The following is a 14455-nucleotide window of genomic DNA, read 5'->3' on the forward strand; positions in this document are numbered from 1 at the left end:
ACAACCCCGTTCCCTCCGCTCCTCCCCTTCCCCCATACACACATGATAGACACAGGTGACAGTCAGTGAGGCGTTATTTTTTCCCCACCCGCATTCTGCGAAGACCCGCTCTACTCTCCCTCTGATTGGCTCTGACCCTGATGGCAACGAGTACTAGCCAATCAGAGGCAGACTAGAGCGGGTCTTCGCGGAATGCGGGTGGGGAAAAAATGAGTGAGACAGACGTTTCAATTTCAATCAAAATGACAAAATCGCGCGATTATGGAAAGTTTCTTTAGCTACTTCGCTAACAACGCCAGGGACTAATAAGTGGGCGAAATACGGAAAAAAAATACAACAAAGAGTGGGAGAAAGAGTGTGTGTGTGTGTGTGTGTGTGTCTTCTTTTGGGCTTGTTTCCAGGGTTGCTTGTTTCTCTCGCGAGATCTGGCAACACTGACCAGCAGGTTGATTCCAATATGAGGTTACAGCAGAGATAGTAAGGCTTTTTGACTGTTGTATGCCCATCACCACAAATGTACAGTTATTATCTAGTCAGAATAACAATGAGTATATGAGCATACCTGAAATTGGGTGTTGTAGAGAGAACGTCACGCCAAACTAAGTTTAAAAATCTATCAATTTATGGCCTCGCGTATCGACAAACCTACATACGTGATAGTATATGATATGAGGCCTTTTACGAATCTATAGGCGCCACTTTTCAATTCGGCATACATATAATCCACCAAGCAGATACTACTTAAATAAAATCTCAATGTTTAAAAGTGGTTCACAATGCTCGCTAGCGCCCTTCATGTATTTTGGTGGAAGACGACTGTGGGAATAAGAGGCAAACAATTCTAAAAGTTGAAATGTTGCCGAAAGAAACGCTGCTTGGTGGGTTGTATGTATGCCGAATTGAAGAGTGGTTCCTAAAGATTCAGAAAAGGTCTTTTGTAGTATTTTATGGGGTATGTACCTTTGCCGGTAAGCAAGGTTTCAAACTGCCATTTTTTAATAGAGTTTATTAATGGAATGTATCGGGGATAAGTTGAATGTAGTGTGAAGGGAAACAGGGTTTCCCGTTCGCAGTCGCACGTTTAGCTTTTTTGAAATGGAAATTTCAAAAGCACCTCACCTCTATATCGTTCTATAAACAGTTTTTTCATATGCTAATTGTTTATGCTCCAAAAATACTGTTAACACCACCTTGCTTATGTCTCCCTTGAAACTCGTTACATGCCTATATTCATAAAGCACCTTATATATAGGATCTGAGATGGATAAAGATCTCTCATCTCAAGACTACAGTATGTGTCAACACAAAAGTAAGAAGTCACAACAGACTTGATAAAGACCTGCTGTTTGTGACTTGATAGGTAGCAAAATACAAACACACATGAACATGAAAAGAATGTACATGTACTTTTATTAATTTGAGGCTACAGGGTGAATGGAGGTTATGTGGAACTTCCTGCTAGCTTCACTGGATTTACCACTAAGACAAAGATATTTCACAAGCAGAGAAGACAAACACTCAGATAAGCATCCTACTCCTTGACACACATAACACAGACTTAGTGTCTTTTACACATTTTCAACATCTTCCTTTCATACATAAACTACACTTTACAACTGTATGGGGATTTGAATTCATTTTCAAGGATTACCATTACTTGTGACTAAAAGCAGTGTGCTAATTTGGGTTTATGCATTGCATTCAGTTAATGCAAATTTGAATTCAGGGCAGTTAATGCAAATTTGAATTCAGGGCCGTTTAAATAGAATATAATTGAAGTGCAAATCTGTAATGAGATCATGACTTTAATTCATTGAAATAATTTTTAAATGAATCTGATGCTAACATAAGTGTTTAGTGTAAGAATATTTACACATCTACAACCAACAGATGAGCATACTGTCAAATATTCATGAAGCAAATTGTCATATACTCACAAAATAAAGTACAAACTGTGCAAAATGGCTTTCATTACAAAAAATTCATGTAAAAAAGTTCTCCAATAGTTGAGTGTTCCACATTGATACGTAAAAACCAAAGCAAATGCATATCTGAAGTCAATGCAGCATTCACTGATGCACATTTCTCTGCCGTTTTCTGTATAAATGTAAATCTTAATCATCATCAAATGGCATCGATGATGTGTCGTTGTGGCCTTCTGTCAACCAAGGAAAACCTTTTTAAAGCACAGCACTCTACTGAAGCACACACAATTTCAATTCGCTCACTCGGGTCACACTGGGAGGTACGCTGATGTACACTCCGCAGTTCATGTAAACAGATTTGGCTTCAAGTAAAGACTTAAGACTTTGATGAGTTAGTGCGATCGTCCGTAAGGCTCTGGGTGGAGCTGCAGGCCTGCGGAAGCCCTGCAGCCGTCTTGGCCTAAACTAGCTGGATCCTGGCGTAAACCATTAACAGTGAGGCTACCAAGACCTGGGGTTAAGCAACAAATCCCTCCCCAGGAGGCACGGCTACCGATGACCGTCCAATAAGCAAGTACTACAAGAAACGATCTGTCCCGGGAGAAATACGCATTTCTCCCCTCGAGGAAGATGTGTACATATAAATAAGCGCAGAACCCAACCATTACCTAACCCATTCAAACCCACAAATTGTGGTCCGTTTACTTGGCGGAGGAGGGGTCGAGGTGTTTGAGCACCCCGCCCACGAGGTGGAGGCTTCCGGTGATGAGGACGTGAACCTCGGTGGCCTCGCGGAGCGGCGCGGCTTTGGCCGTTACACTGGGTTTGACCGGTATGGCTCTCTTGGCCGGGTCCGCCAGGACAGAGTCCCTTCCCTGGGTGATCCACTGGAGGGCGCTAAGGATGCAGGGGAAGACCAGGGTGTCCATTTTGCTCTCGGGCACCAGCGGCAGGCTGTCCCGGATGAGCAGCTGTGCGCCGGGCTTGTCCCCCATGCAGTTGTGCAGACGCCAGCTCCTCTCGTTGTCCAGGCAGCGGGTCAGCATGTTCTCCACCGACACGTTAAAATTCTGCTGGTCTGAGAGGGGTGTGTGTGTGTGTGGAAGAGGTTGAGAAATTAGATTAGGAGTGTTACAAAGTTCAGTGACTTATAATATTGTTGTGATAAGACAAATGCACCTTTGTTATCGCAGAGACAAGAAATCACAGATAAGATTCACAGATAAGATTCCTCCTCTGATATACACAATTCACAACTTGAAGTGCCTTTATGTCTGGATTATATTTATAAAGACATGCCATATCAAACAATTCAGATGCTCATTAAGAGGTTATTGACCAGATTCGCATGGCTTAACAAGCCTTTGATGTAGGGTTCAACCAATATGGGGTTTTGAAGGCTGATATTTTTAGATTGCAGCTGCCAGTAGCCAATATTTTGTACTGATATTCAATAGTTTTCAATTTGACTTCCCATAGACAACCAGTGTACTATTAATAACTTATAAATTACAAAATAAAAATTAAAAAAAAGACAAAATCCATCATATTGGAGTTGGATGACACTGCCTAAACCAATGTCCGATTTTGATTAAAGGCCAATATCAGCCCCATATATTGGTCCAACCCTACTTTTTTCTAGTGCAGCACATTCCTACCCGACAGGTTTGATACAATAATCTCACCTGCATTACATGACGCAATGGCTTCAGTGATGTTGGGGCAGAACACAGCAAAATCAAAATGGCATGGCTGAAAAAGGGAAAAACATAAAATGGAAATCTAATGCATAACGCAAAGAGAACAATTCTTGTCTTGAGGCAAAATGTGTACTGTGTACATCACACAGTACATCCTATGGTACAACAGTGATTTTGCTTACTAGCTATTCAGACAATAGCATATTTCTGTTTATTGCTGAAAGCAGTTTTCATACTCACCACCAGTAGTTTAAGCATGGCCGCTGAGTCTCTCTCTCCTGTGGCATTGAAGAGCAAAACTCTGGCCACAGGTCCACTACGACAGAAAGACGCAACAGTTGTATATGGGTGCTTGTTTAGCTGATTGCAATGAGTGTGTAGTCCCGTCTTTAAAAGTGTTTGGATAGCTAAGGCTAGGGCCAGCATTCAGTGTGGAAGTGCTCTAGCATCACCAATCATATCCGTTAAATGCCCGATTTACACTTGAAAATGCAGGTCTCAGTCCTCTAACAAGAGGACTGAGACCTGCGGTTTGTTAGGAGAGAGAACGTAATCCAAATCATAAGTAGTCACATCTGACAGCCAGCAAGTTCCTAATGCTTGGAAAGCCTAGAATAAGAAAATGAAGCGAGGGCAAACAACAGTCTGGACTGATGCTCATATTCAGCTATTTCATCATGTGTACAGGTATAAACACCAGAGAAGGTAAATTACAGCAAAGAGTGTAGACAAAGCGGCCACTTACTTTGCTTTTCTTTCATGCTGTGCTGCGGTGTCTCTGAACCAGTGTACGCAGGCCTGCATGCTGCGGGTGGTGTGAGCTCCATCCAGGAAGTAGGTGACTGTACTGTGTCTCAGCGTCTGGGTCCTTCCAGGCCACTCTGTGTCCGCCAGCCCTGGAGACCAAAGACAAATATATTGTCCCATTTACCTTCATAACAATAAATGAAACGATGTGTAAACAGTATATTTTTCTAAACCCTGGTTCACAAATACCTCAATTACCACTAGCGTCTTGGCTCTAAATGTATTACAAACTACTGGATGAGGCGGATGTACGTGGACCAGTGTGGCAGCGTGTTGGTAGTTTTTCTCAAAGCAAAGTGCGGGCAGTGGGGAAAGCTTTTCCTGAACATACCCACATGAGCAAAATTAGGTTGAGAGCTTTTTAACATCGATAGCAGTGAATTTTCTTCCTTATTACTTATTAAAATACTGAAAAAGCCTTTATTGCATGGCTATTTTAAAAGGGACATTAAAAATAGGGATGCACCGATCAACCGGCCGATAAACGTTCTACATATGTCATTGGTGTTCGGCCAGTCACTGTTTCACAAACAACAAAAAAAAGGTTTCAACTTCTATATCAAGAAAGCGTTCGAAAGTATGCCTAAAAAATCTGAGCCAATTTGCATCATGCAGCAGAACATTAGTAGCGTAGGCATGTCATCCATCTGGCATTGGCAGTTCATTTCTGACTTTGTTTTGAATTTCACAGCCTATGAGATTAGAACAGTTTAATATACACAAAAGGCAAAGCCAATGCTGCTGCAATGAGAAGTTTTTCATGCGCTACCAGTGGCAGGAGGCGAGTAGGCAGTAGGCACTTCAGTCATCAAGCACACACTAACATGTAATTACTATGTTTGGATAAAACCTGTGATTTTTAGCCCCACGACTCGGGGCTCGAAAGATTGCAATGTTGGTCGGTCGGTTCCAGACTCCTGAATCTCATCCCGCCCACTCTTCAGATTTTGACGATGTTGCTCTAGTCAGCGGCTTGTTCTCGCTCGGAGAAACAATCGAGCCAATCAGAGCCTTTGTGGGCGGGACTAAAGTTTGAACTGTTCATGCAACGGTTTTTCATTGGCGTTTTGGCAGAATAATATTTGTTGAAATCACCCCCTTAACCAACATATTGTCTTTACTGATATTTTTGTCAAAAATGACCAACATTCTTGGTAACGTTGGTAAATACGCCCAGCATCAGTGTCACTGAAAATAACGTCAGAGTGGCTGGATATGTCAGTCACTAGTGCTTGGTTCGGGGAAAATCGTGGGAACGAAATGGCCATTCAGTCTGAATATCAGGCTAACTAAAATCATGATATAAATACTGACTTTTGAAAAAAAAAAAAAAAAAGACTGACAGAGAACGATTCCGTATTTTAAGGGACGTACAGCAACCCTATACTGTGTACGGCTAGGAAAACTCAGTATTACCATTTCAAAATGTTCTTCTGGGAAGATTTTACACTGGTGTGAACATTTTCCCACTACAACAAGCCGACCACTTACCCCCACTACAAAGAACACAGGGATCTAAACATGGCAAACTCTGTTGCGGGGTGTTAGACTCTTGGTCTTGTTTTTACACATGGATAGGCAGCTCTGTCATGCAGGCATAAGAACGATCTGTTAAACACAGCGCTACGCTGGAATTGTACTATTTAATCAGCCACAGAAAACCTGATCGGTACATTCCTAAAGTGACGTGTTTGTGTGTTAAGTGTGCGTTCTTCTTCAGGACTCACCTTTCACCATGATGGGGCTCGGCTTGAAGCGAGTGGCCTGAGGCACCGCTGCATTCTCAACATTGGTGGAGGGAAAGCTTTTGTCTGTTGGGAGAAGATGATGACACTGCCTTATTTGTAGTTATGTTGTGTTGGCGTCAACATGGCCGTGGCGTCAATGTGCCATTCTAGCTGCCTCCTCAGAACGCTTTCATTTTGAAAGAGGAGCAGAGGGGAGAAGTGTCTCGGCCAGATTGGTCAATATGCAGAAGTATAGCTTTGGCTTTGTCTAACAATACACTTCCTGCCACAAGGCAAAAAGTTGCATATTGTATCTTTAAGTACGAGCGCACCACTCGTACAAATGTTAAGGCCTTCCCATCCCACCTGGTAGGCATCGTCTCTGCAGCCAGGTGTGACTCAGCTGGAGTGCCAGAGTGGCGTTGGAGCGCTGATGCTGCCCTGCCAGGCCCAGACGCAAAGGTCCACAGTCCACCTGGTAGTCCTCCAGCTCTGGACAAACCCACAGGGGACACTGAAAGAACAGGTTAGGTGGTGTTAAAATAATACAGAGTAGCTGGAGGCTACGTTCAAAAGGTAAAGCTTTGTAATTAAGCCAAGTCTATCCAACTAATCCATGTCATTATGAGAGCAATCCCTGACTGAGAACAGTTTATTATTTGCATGGTTACTCACCCTTATCTCTTTGGCCCTCTCTTTGAGCACAGCCACTGGACCTTCTGGCTGCTTGACGGTGAAGGCAGGAACCCCAGGCTGAAAACACATGTAAACATTCCTTCCAAAACATTCCTCATTTCAGCACAGAATTAGGAAAAATTGCATTTGATTATTATGCCCCACATAAGTGGAATAGCCTGCAGAACTTGCTAAAATTGAATAGCTTGATTCCATTTGATCGTTTTAAACGTCTCTGTATGATACTATGAGCTGATGTCTGTCGTCTTATTTGTCAGTTGTAACTTGTGTCTTATGTGTGCATTAAGTTGTTTTAAGCTGTGTGTAGTTATATGCTATATGTTCTTGTAATCAGGGCGCCACTGAAAAAGAGAGCTTGCTCTCAACTGGCCCTCCCTGAATAAATAAAGGTGAAATGAAAAATTTTTTTTTTTTTTTTAAATGTACATGACTAGCAGCCAAGGAGATGGCAGACTTTTACAGAGGAATTTGAACAAGCAGAGCAATAAATACAAAGGCTGACAAGGAGTATTTTTTGGACACACTGCCAACACACCTTGAAGATGCCGCCTTTTTGCCAAGCAATCTTTTCAATGGTGTCCCCAAGAATCTGAGTGTGGTCTATGCCCAGAGATGAGATGCCACACACCCACGGCCTCCTGCCAGTGACAGACAGACAGAGGGATAAACAAATCATTGTTAGAAGGGTTGTAATAAACCCTATACATGGTTATGGTCACGCAACAGTACATTTCAGTTTAGATACTTCATTTAAAGTGGAAATTCTTATTTTTTTATTTAGTCTCCATCTTTGTTACTCAGTGCTCATTGCTGTGGTGTTTCTGCACTGCACTTCCGGGATCACCTGTCAATCAAACAGTGTGTCCAATACTGTGATGTTCTTCTTCTGTTTATCAAAAACCAACCACTAATGACTAACAACCATTATTTTAAATAAAATAGGTTCCATCATGATTCTCCAAATTTACTTATATGCATCTACATTTCATTTAGTGTCACATTAACCTGAGCAGATAATATTTAACTAACTTCTTTTCCCCCATTTGGTACAGCAACACTGGCTCCTCAGCCAGTATTAACAAGATATTCCTAGAAGTATCTCCTGAATTTACCACCAGGCCTATGAAGCCTATAAGTTGTCCCTGGAGATTTGCATTCAACTCAACTTCCTGCTTACAACCAATCTGGGGGAGTCTTTAGAAAAAATAGAGTTCTCTCTGTTAATGGAGCTGCATTGCGGGATAAAATGGTGTTACTGTTCAACATGTTTGCGTTTGTGCAGTGGAACTCAAAGTGTTTTAGGCACGGTACAGTAGTCAGTAGAGTTTTGGACTTTGGCCAAGGGGCTCAGCATGGGGATATTATGTTGGAGAAAGGAGCATTCAGTGGGCAAACTGATTAACGTGAGCTTCAACCTTCAAGTAATTCAATTTGTACAATAGGATAGCAAACTTTTGGCTAAACTGATAACTTGTTTGATCCTTGATCAGATGCCCAGATTTCCAACACCCGTTATTGTTTTGGATAAAGTACCCACTAAATGGTGTTTATGTATTAAAGGCTTATAGGATAGAAAGGAAAAGTTACTAAATGATACAGTGCAGATGTTTGGTATCAGCATTGATCTTAGGGTATCAAAATGTATCAAAAGCTTCAGAATGCCAGATTCATAAAATGAAAAGTAATTTTTGTTAATTTTGTTTGTACTGAGGAAACCAACTCAGCATGGTCTCATTCTATAGAGAAAAGCCAACAGGGTGCATAAATGTTACAAAGAAAATCATATACTTTATCCCATAATGAGATGTCCTTTTAAGATATAAATGTTGAAGAATTTAATGATACCCAGCCCTAGAAGTTGATTTTAATTGGAGTTGCACAAGCAAAACAACACGCAATTTGTGATAAGCTGTGACTAGCTTGGCACTTTGAGAAGGTGTGGCAGTCACACCACATTTTTTCATTTCAGTCTGTGGCTTCAATCAGGAAAAACTCCTGGCACAATAAAAAGGTTACTTTAGGCTATATATTCATTCATAGGCACAGAAACTAGGCTACAGAGCAATCAAGCCCAGAGAAAAAAACAGGCAGGCTAAAATAAAGCCTGAAAACAGTGTGAAAAATCACTATAATATTCCTATAGTATTACTATTAGTGTGTCTATGGTACTCTATAGTGAGTTTATAGAGAGTAGGTATCATTCATTCATTGGTTATCCAATGTTGCTGTGTCCGTGTGTCGGCTCTGACATGCACGTCTAAATGTTGGATCAAAAACGTGTCTGGTGGACATTGGCCTTTAGAACCTGGAACCTCTGGCCTGGCAAACCTGCGCTTTACCAAACGAGCTAAACTGAAGGTGATGCTGCAATAAAGTTTTGAAATTTTTGGGACTGAGCAACCGACAGTGTAACAAAAATAAGAGTATGCGTTAACATCGGTTGAACAGTATGCAAGTATAAATAAGGAAAAAATACAGATACATTATGTAGAAGAATGTTATAAATCATAAAAAATGTGTGTTCCATTTAGTTTGCCTGCAAAAGAATAATGACAAAGAGAGGAAAATAGACCAAATATCAAGGTTTAGCAGTTTAGTCTAGCCAGCTGCTCCACACTAGTAACAGTAAAGCACATGATGAAGCCTGTATGTTAAAGGGGAAATAAGTAAGACTTTTACTGTACTAGCACAAAATGACCATGTATCTGTGGGGAGTTAAGAGTCTTTTTTTATACTATGTATCAATGCCATTCTTTTACAGATGCTCATTGTTCACAAGTCGCTAATCTGGAGTCTGAGTCGAGTCTGAAGTCATTTGAGGACAAGTCCAAGCTGAGTCTGAATAAAATATCTGACCAAGAACATAAAGGACAACAAATCTAATTCACAATGTGAGTCTGGAAGTGATTATAACAATCGACAGCAGCAATGTATCGGGGTCCACATTTAAAGGAATCTTACCTTATAATGTTAGTGCAGTCGTACGCTCCACCGATCCCAACTTCAATGACAGCTAAATCTACCTAAATCACAGGAAGACAGAAAGGTTTTTAGATATAAGACCAACTGGTGAAATGTTTTTTAGGTGTTCGGCTTTTATACAGAGTTTGTTCCATGTTGTTTTTACCTTTGCGTTTACCTGACTGCATAACCAGTTTCCCTTTGGGACAATAAAAGGTATTGAACTGAACTGTCTGTTTTGTTCTTGTGTTGAAAGGACGTGTTTTAATCACTTTTTGGGTTCAAGCTTTGGCCCTGTGTGTGTGTGTGTGTGTGTGTGTATTGGACAGTAGCACTCCCGGTTACCTGAAGCTACATCGAGCTCTACAGTGAAGTAAGTGACAAAAGATTGAAAATCACAACACAACACACAGAGGCAACACAAGCCTGCCGATGTACCTTCTCCTGAAGAAACACGTGGAAGGCCAAGATGGTGAGGAAACGGAAGTAGGCGGGCATCGTCCCCCCATGGGCATCCTGAGGAGGTCAAAGGTTAGAAAGTGGCAGTAAGGTTTTAATCAAACAATTAAGGCAGCTGAGCAGCAATGTGGCCAAAATATTTAAGCGGTCACGAGGGACACAGAGTGATAGTAATTTAAACAATGTCACATGAGGCACATGCTCCGTCTAATGACAGACAGGAGGTCACACTTCAATCTGACAACCTGAGGCACAGACACTAGACAGCAGTGGGGAGTTAAATTCAGGCCATTCATGAAAATATGTTTGAGGATCAAGTAAAATGCCAGTGAAATCACCATTTGGAATGGCTGGCATTTGTTTTTGACTAGAAAAAATGACTCAATTGAACCATTTAACTGTGTGAGTATAGTGAATGAGTTTAATTCCTAGCATGCAGCACTTTCTTCCATTTTCATTTAAAGCAACAACAAACATTATAAAAATGAGAAGGTATTGCATGTGCATTTTCGCATGGCCTACCTTAGTTTCATCCAGCCGCCCGTAAACCTGCCAGAAATACTTTGTGAAGAGCTCTTTCCCAATGGGCTGCCCATTGATTCGAATCCTCTCCCTTACTTGTACCAAATGTGGGGAACTGCAAACAAGGAGGACTTGTTAGAAATCAAAACAAAAGGTCTGTTTAGCCACATTTTACTTATGTTGCATTCATATAAAAGATAAAAATAATCACGTGACTGCACAGAAATAAGCTCTTAAATATTACATGGCTCTCCAACAATAATCCTGTTTGGGGGGATTAAGGGTGGTAACAGGCGACAGAACAATTACAGCTAGAAACTGAAGAGTACGGGCTGGAGAGTATGGCCATGTAGGTTCTAGGGAAGGTCAATGCCAGAACAAGGTTTTTAGCTAGGAGGTCTCATCTGTTGGAAAAGGACTGCCTTAGACTACTAGCAAACAGTTTGGCTCGATGTCACTTTGATTACGCCCGTTTGTCATGGTATGAAGGTCTGTCTATGCTGTTAAAGAAGAAACTTCCGGCCTCTCAAAATAGACCGGTCAGGGTGGTGTTGGGTATTGGCCCTCAAGAAGATGTAGGCAAACGGCATTTCCAAAAACTGAACTAAACCTGTGGAAAACGGAGCGAGCCAACTTAGGCTCCACAATGTGCATGAGATTATCAATAACCAGGCTCCCAAATACCTTACAAACTATTTTCCTAGAGTGGTTTGGACTTGTGAGGCAGGTGATGTGGCTGTTGCTGAATAGTCCAGTTCAGCATATGGCAGAAGATAAGTTGTTCTACCTTTTGACCTCTTGTCAACACAAAAGTAATATATTCCTTTATCTGAATTGGCTGTTTCTCCCTCATCATTTGGGTCAAAGCCAAAAATGAATCCCAAGTGCAAAACTAATGTTATTCTCTTTTTACCCAAATCTGACATCAGAAATTGCAGCTTCTCTCTGTATTCTTCAGTGCGATATCAAACCGATTAAGCTTATCAAATTAAACAAATGATCATCAGTACTGTTGTGGAAATAAACTTGACTTGGATTTCACCATGTAAATTGAAGAATCTGGGGCATCTTGAACATTTTTATGTGTTGCACAAATACTACAAATAATAATGCAGTTTTACCTGTAAAATCCTGTACGGAAGCCATAACTTCTCAAAATTTGCTCTGTGAAAGCACATGTTGACCCCTGAAAGATTGACATCGACAACAAATTCTTAGGTGCCACCCTCATATAGCTGCTGTGACAATTAAGATCACAATAGCACTTATAACACTTTAAACATATGCTTGCATAATACTTTGCCATTGTTTGCTCAATATGAGCTTGGAGCTCACTATTACAATATGACAACACACACATGCAACTTGTGTGTCCAGTCCACTCACCTTGCCCTTTGTTCCCGTCACATGAATAATATTGAGATGATCGAGCTCCTCAACCTTTGGCACACACACACACACACACGCGCACACACACACACACACACACACTTCCGATAAGACTAAAGACAATAACAACTCCATCTGTGACAACAGTGACCAGCAATACTCTTACGTAATATAGCTGATCCTTGAACAAATATCACAGTTGACATAACAAACTCACTGTGAGGCCGGCTCGCTCGAGGAAGCCCCTCATGGCCTGGAGCTGGAGCTGAGGGTGCCCCCGCTCCCGCCGGACCTGCTCCAGGGCGCTGGCATTGGTCTGTAGCGTGTTCAGAGTGCAAATTGCATCCTGTGTCAAAACCAAAGAGTACAATGTTTAGGATCACAGCATGCTTGACCTACAACATGACTGCAGACAGATTGGTATTGCAATAGAACGCACTTTAACAGGCTTTGGCACATTACTGTACAACACACAAGTCAACCATAACATTAACAAGACAGGCACTGTTACCATTTTCATTTGCATGCATTTGCATGTTCAGCAAACATGACTGTGGCCGTCTGAAAGTATAATTGCTTCATTGCTGGGAACTAGTTCTACCTGATTATTGCACTTACTTGGCCCATCAACAATAACTCGCATAAGGTTTGACAGAAAGATAATCTGTTATGGAAGAACTGAAGTGGGGTCAAGTCACTCTGATAAACAAAAATAACACGGAAGAGATGAGACCAATTTAATAGTCTTGACATAACATTAACAAGGCTGGCACTGTTACCATTTTCATTTGGATGTTCAATAACAAGTTGTAAGAAGTTAAGGAAAGCCAGGGTCTCGTGACAGTAATATACAAGTCCAGCTCTTAAACGAATTCTGCTAACGTACCAACAACTCCCATAACGTAAAAAGGCAAACGTAACAGTTTATACAATATCTGAGGCGCTTTGTCACTCTGACAGAAAAACACGACAACATAGTAGAAATAAGACCAATTTGACAGCTGCTACGTTGTCCTGACTTGGCTTCTAAGCTTCTATGGTGAACTTTACTTCAGAAACATTTTGGTTTAGTTGACCTACTAGCTCTCAGACCACGTGTTAACAGACTGAACTTGAACTTTGATAACGTGCCAGGAGAAAAGTGGGCTTCAAGTGTGATGTGACTGTCCATACAGTCGGCTTCTGATGTAACAGCCCACCAACTAACTTAGCATAGCACTTGACACCAGACACCACCAGCCAACCTGCCGACAATGCTAACTGAAGTTTGTGCAGCGACATGTGGCCCAGTCAGCCATGTTTCTATCCATCTGGAAACTGTGCACTGACTCCGAGTTATGTTATAAACTTGTCAAACTAGCACCGGAGGCTAGCTAGCTCGCTAGCATCCCGAGCAGCCTGTGGAGCAGCTGACAGTCAGCAGCGTCGTGTACCTGGTACTCCATGCCGGGTATCTGAGGCGCAGTCTTGGTACTGTAGTATGTGACTGACAGGTTGCTCAGCTTTGGTGTCCAGTCCTGCTTTCGGAGCCGCGCGGCAAACACGGAGCCCCGCTGCCACACGCGCGCCAAGCACACCATCATGGGGCTCGTGCTGCAACGGGAAGGCACAGCCAAATATGGGCGGTTCCTGTCACAGGCGTGATGACGTCACGACACGCCTCCTCCCTGCCTCCTCCTGCAAGTGGCAGAGCCTCTGTCAATGGCTCTGGCAAGTGGTATTCAACTTTTTGTTTTTTAATGTTAGCTTACAAAATACAATATACACACTATACCTACACTGCCAATAAGAAAGATATGAATGAGATATTTGCTTTAGATTCTGAGTGTGATATTTACTCTAGATTTTTGAATGTGATATTTGCCCCACAATAATTTCAGAGTATCATCAGCACTTCTATTTTTAGTATCAACATAAAGAAAGTCCTAATGAGATAAATTCATAGTGCACATCACAGTAAGTAGTACAAAACTGACGTATTATATGAGGATAGAAGAGGCATAAATTGATGTTTTTTCTTCTGAAAATATTACTGATTTTGTTTAGATCGGTGATTGCTTGCCTATGATGATCACTTTTGTAGTTGATATTATTCCTCCGGGTCGCCAGGAGGCGCTGTCTCTCTTCTGTTTTCCATCATTCGCACGAGTGTTATTGCTGCCTTCATGTGCTGTCGGAAATATCACAATTTACGCTTAACTATTGTAAGTATCGTAATTTACCCACATGTAGGACCCAACGACCTATGAAGTACGACCCGACAAAGTGG

General features: G+C 41.7%; 1 protein-coding gene across 1 annotated transcript; it reads right to left on the bottom strand.

Moving 5' to 3' along the window:
- Positions 1–1393: 1393 nt before the first annotated feature.
- Positions 1394–13769, bottom strand: LOC139917718 (folylpolyglutamate synthase, mitochondrial). The gene is made up of 15 exons (XM_071906898.2): positions 13620–13769; positions 12404–12532; positions 12184–12237; positions 11919–11983; positions 10798–10912; positions 10255–10332; positions 9817–9878; positions 7391–7493; positions 6835–6912; positions 6526–6673; positions 6160–6243; positions 4371–4521; positions 3866–3941; positions 3611–3677; positions 1394–3003 (listed from the first exon to the last, which is right to left on the bottom strand). Exons 1-15 carry the CDS (start codon positions 13767–13769, stop codon positions 2627–2629), a joined length of 1737 nt encoding a protein of 578 aa, XP_071762999.1. The 3' UTR covers positions 1394–2626.
- Positions 13770–14455: the final 686 nt, after the last annotated feature.

This window comes from Centroberyx gerrardi, chromosome 2 (assembly GCF_048128805.1).
Source record: "Centroberyx gerrardi isolate f3 chromosome 2, fCenGer3.hap1.cur.20231027, whole genome shotgun sequence".
In the NCBI taxonomy this organism is placed as follows: Eukaryota; Metazoa; Chordata; class Actinopteri; order Beryciformes; family Berycidae; genus Centroberyx; species Centroberyx gerrardi.

Coding starts and splice junctions, on each gene's coding strand:
- LOC139917718 (XM_071906898.2), bottom strand. CDS start 13,769: ATGATGGTGTGCTTGGCGCGCGTGTGGCAGCGGGGCTCCGTGTTTGCC. Junction 6,913..7,390: donor AAAAAGGCGGCATCTTCAAG/GTGTGTTGGCAG, acceptor ATGTGTTTTCAG/CCTGGGGTTCCTGCCTTCAC. Junction 6,674..6,834: donor AGAGGGCCAAAGAGATAAGG/GTGAGTAACCAT, acceptor CTGTTCTTTCAG/TGTCCCCTGTGGGTTTGTCC.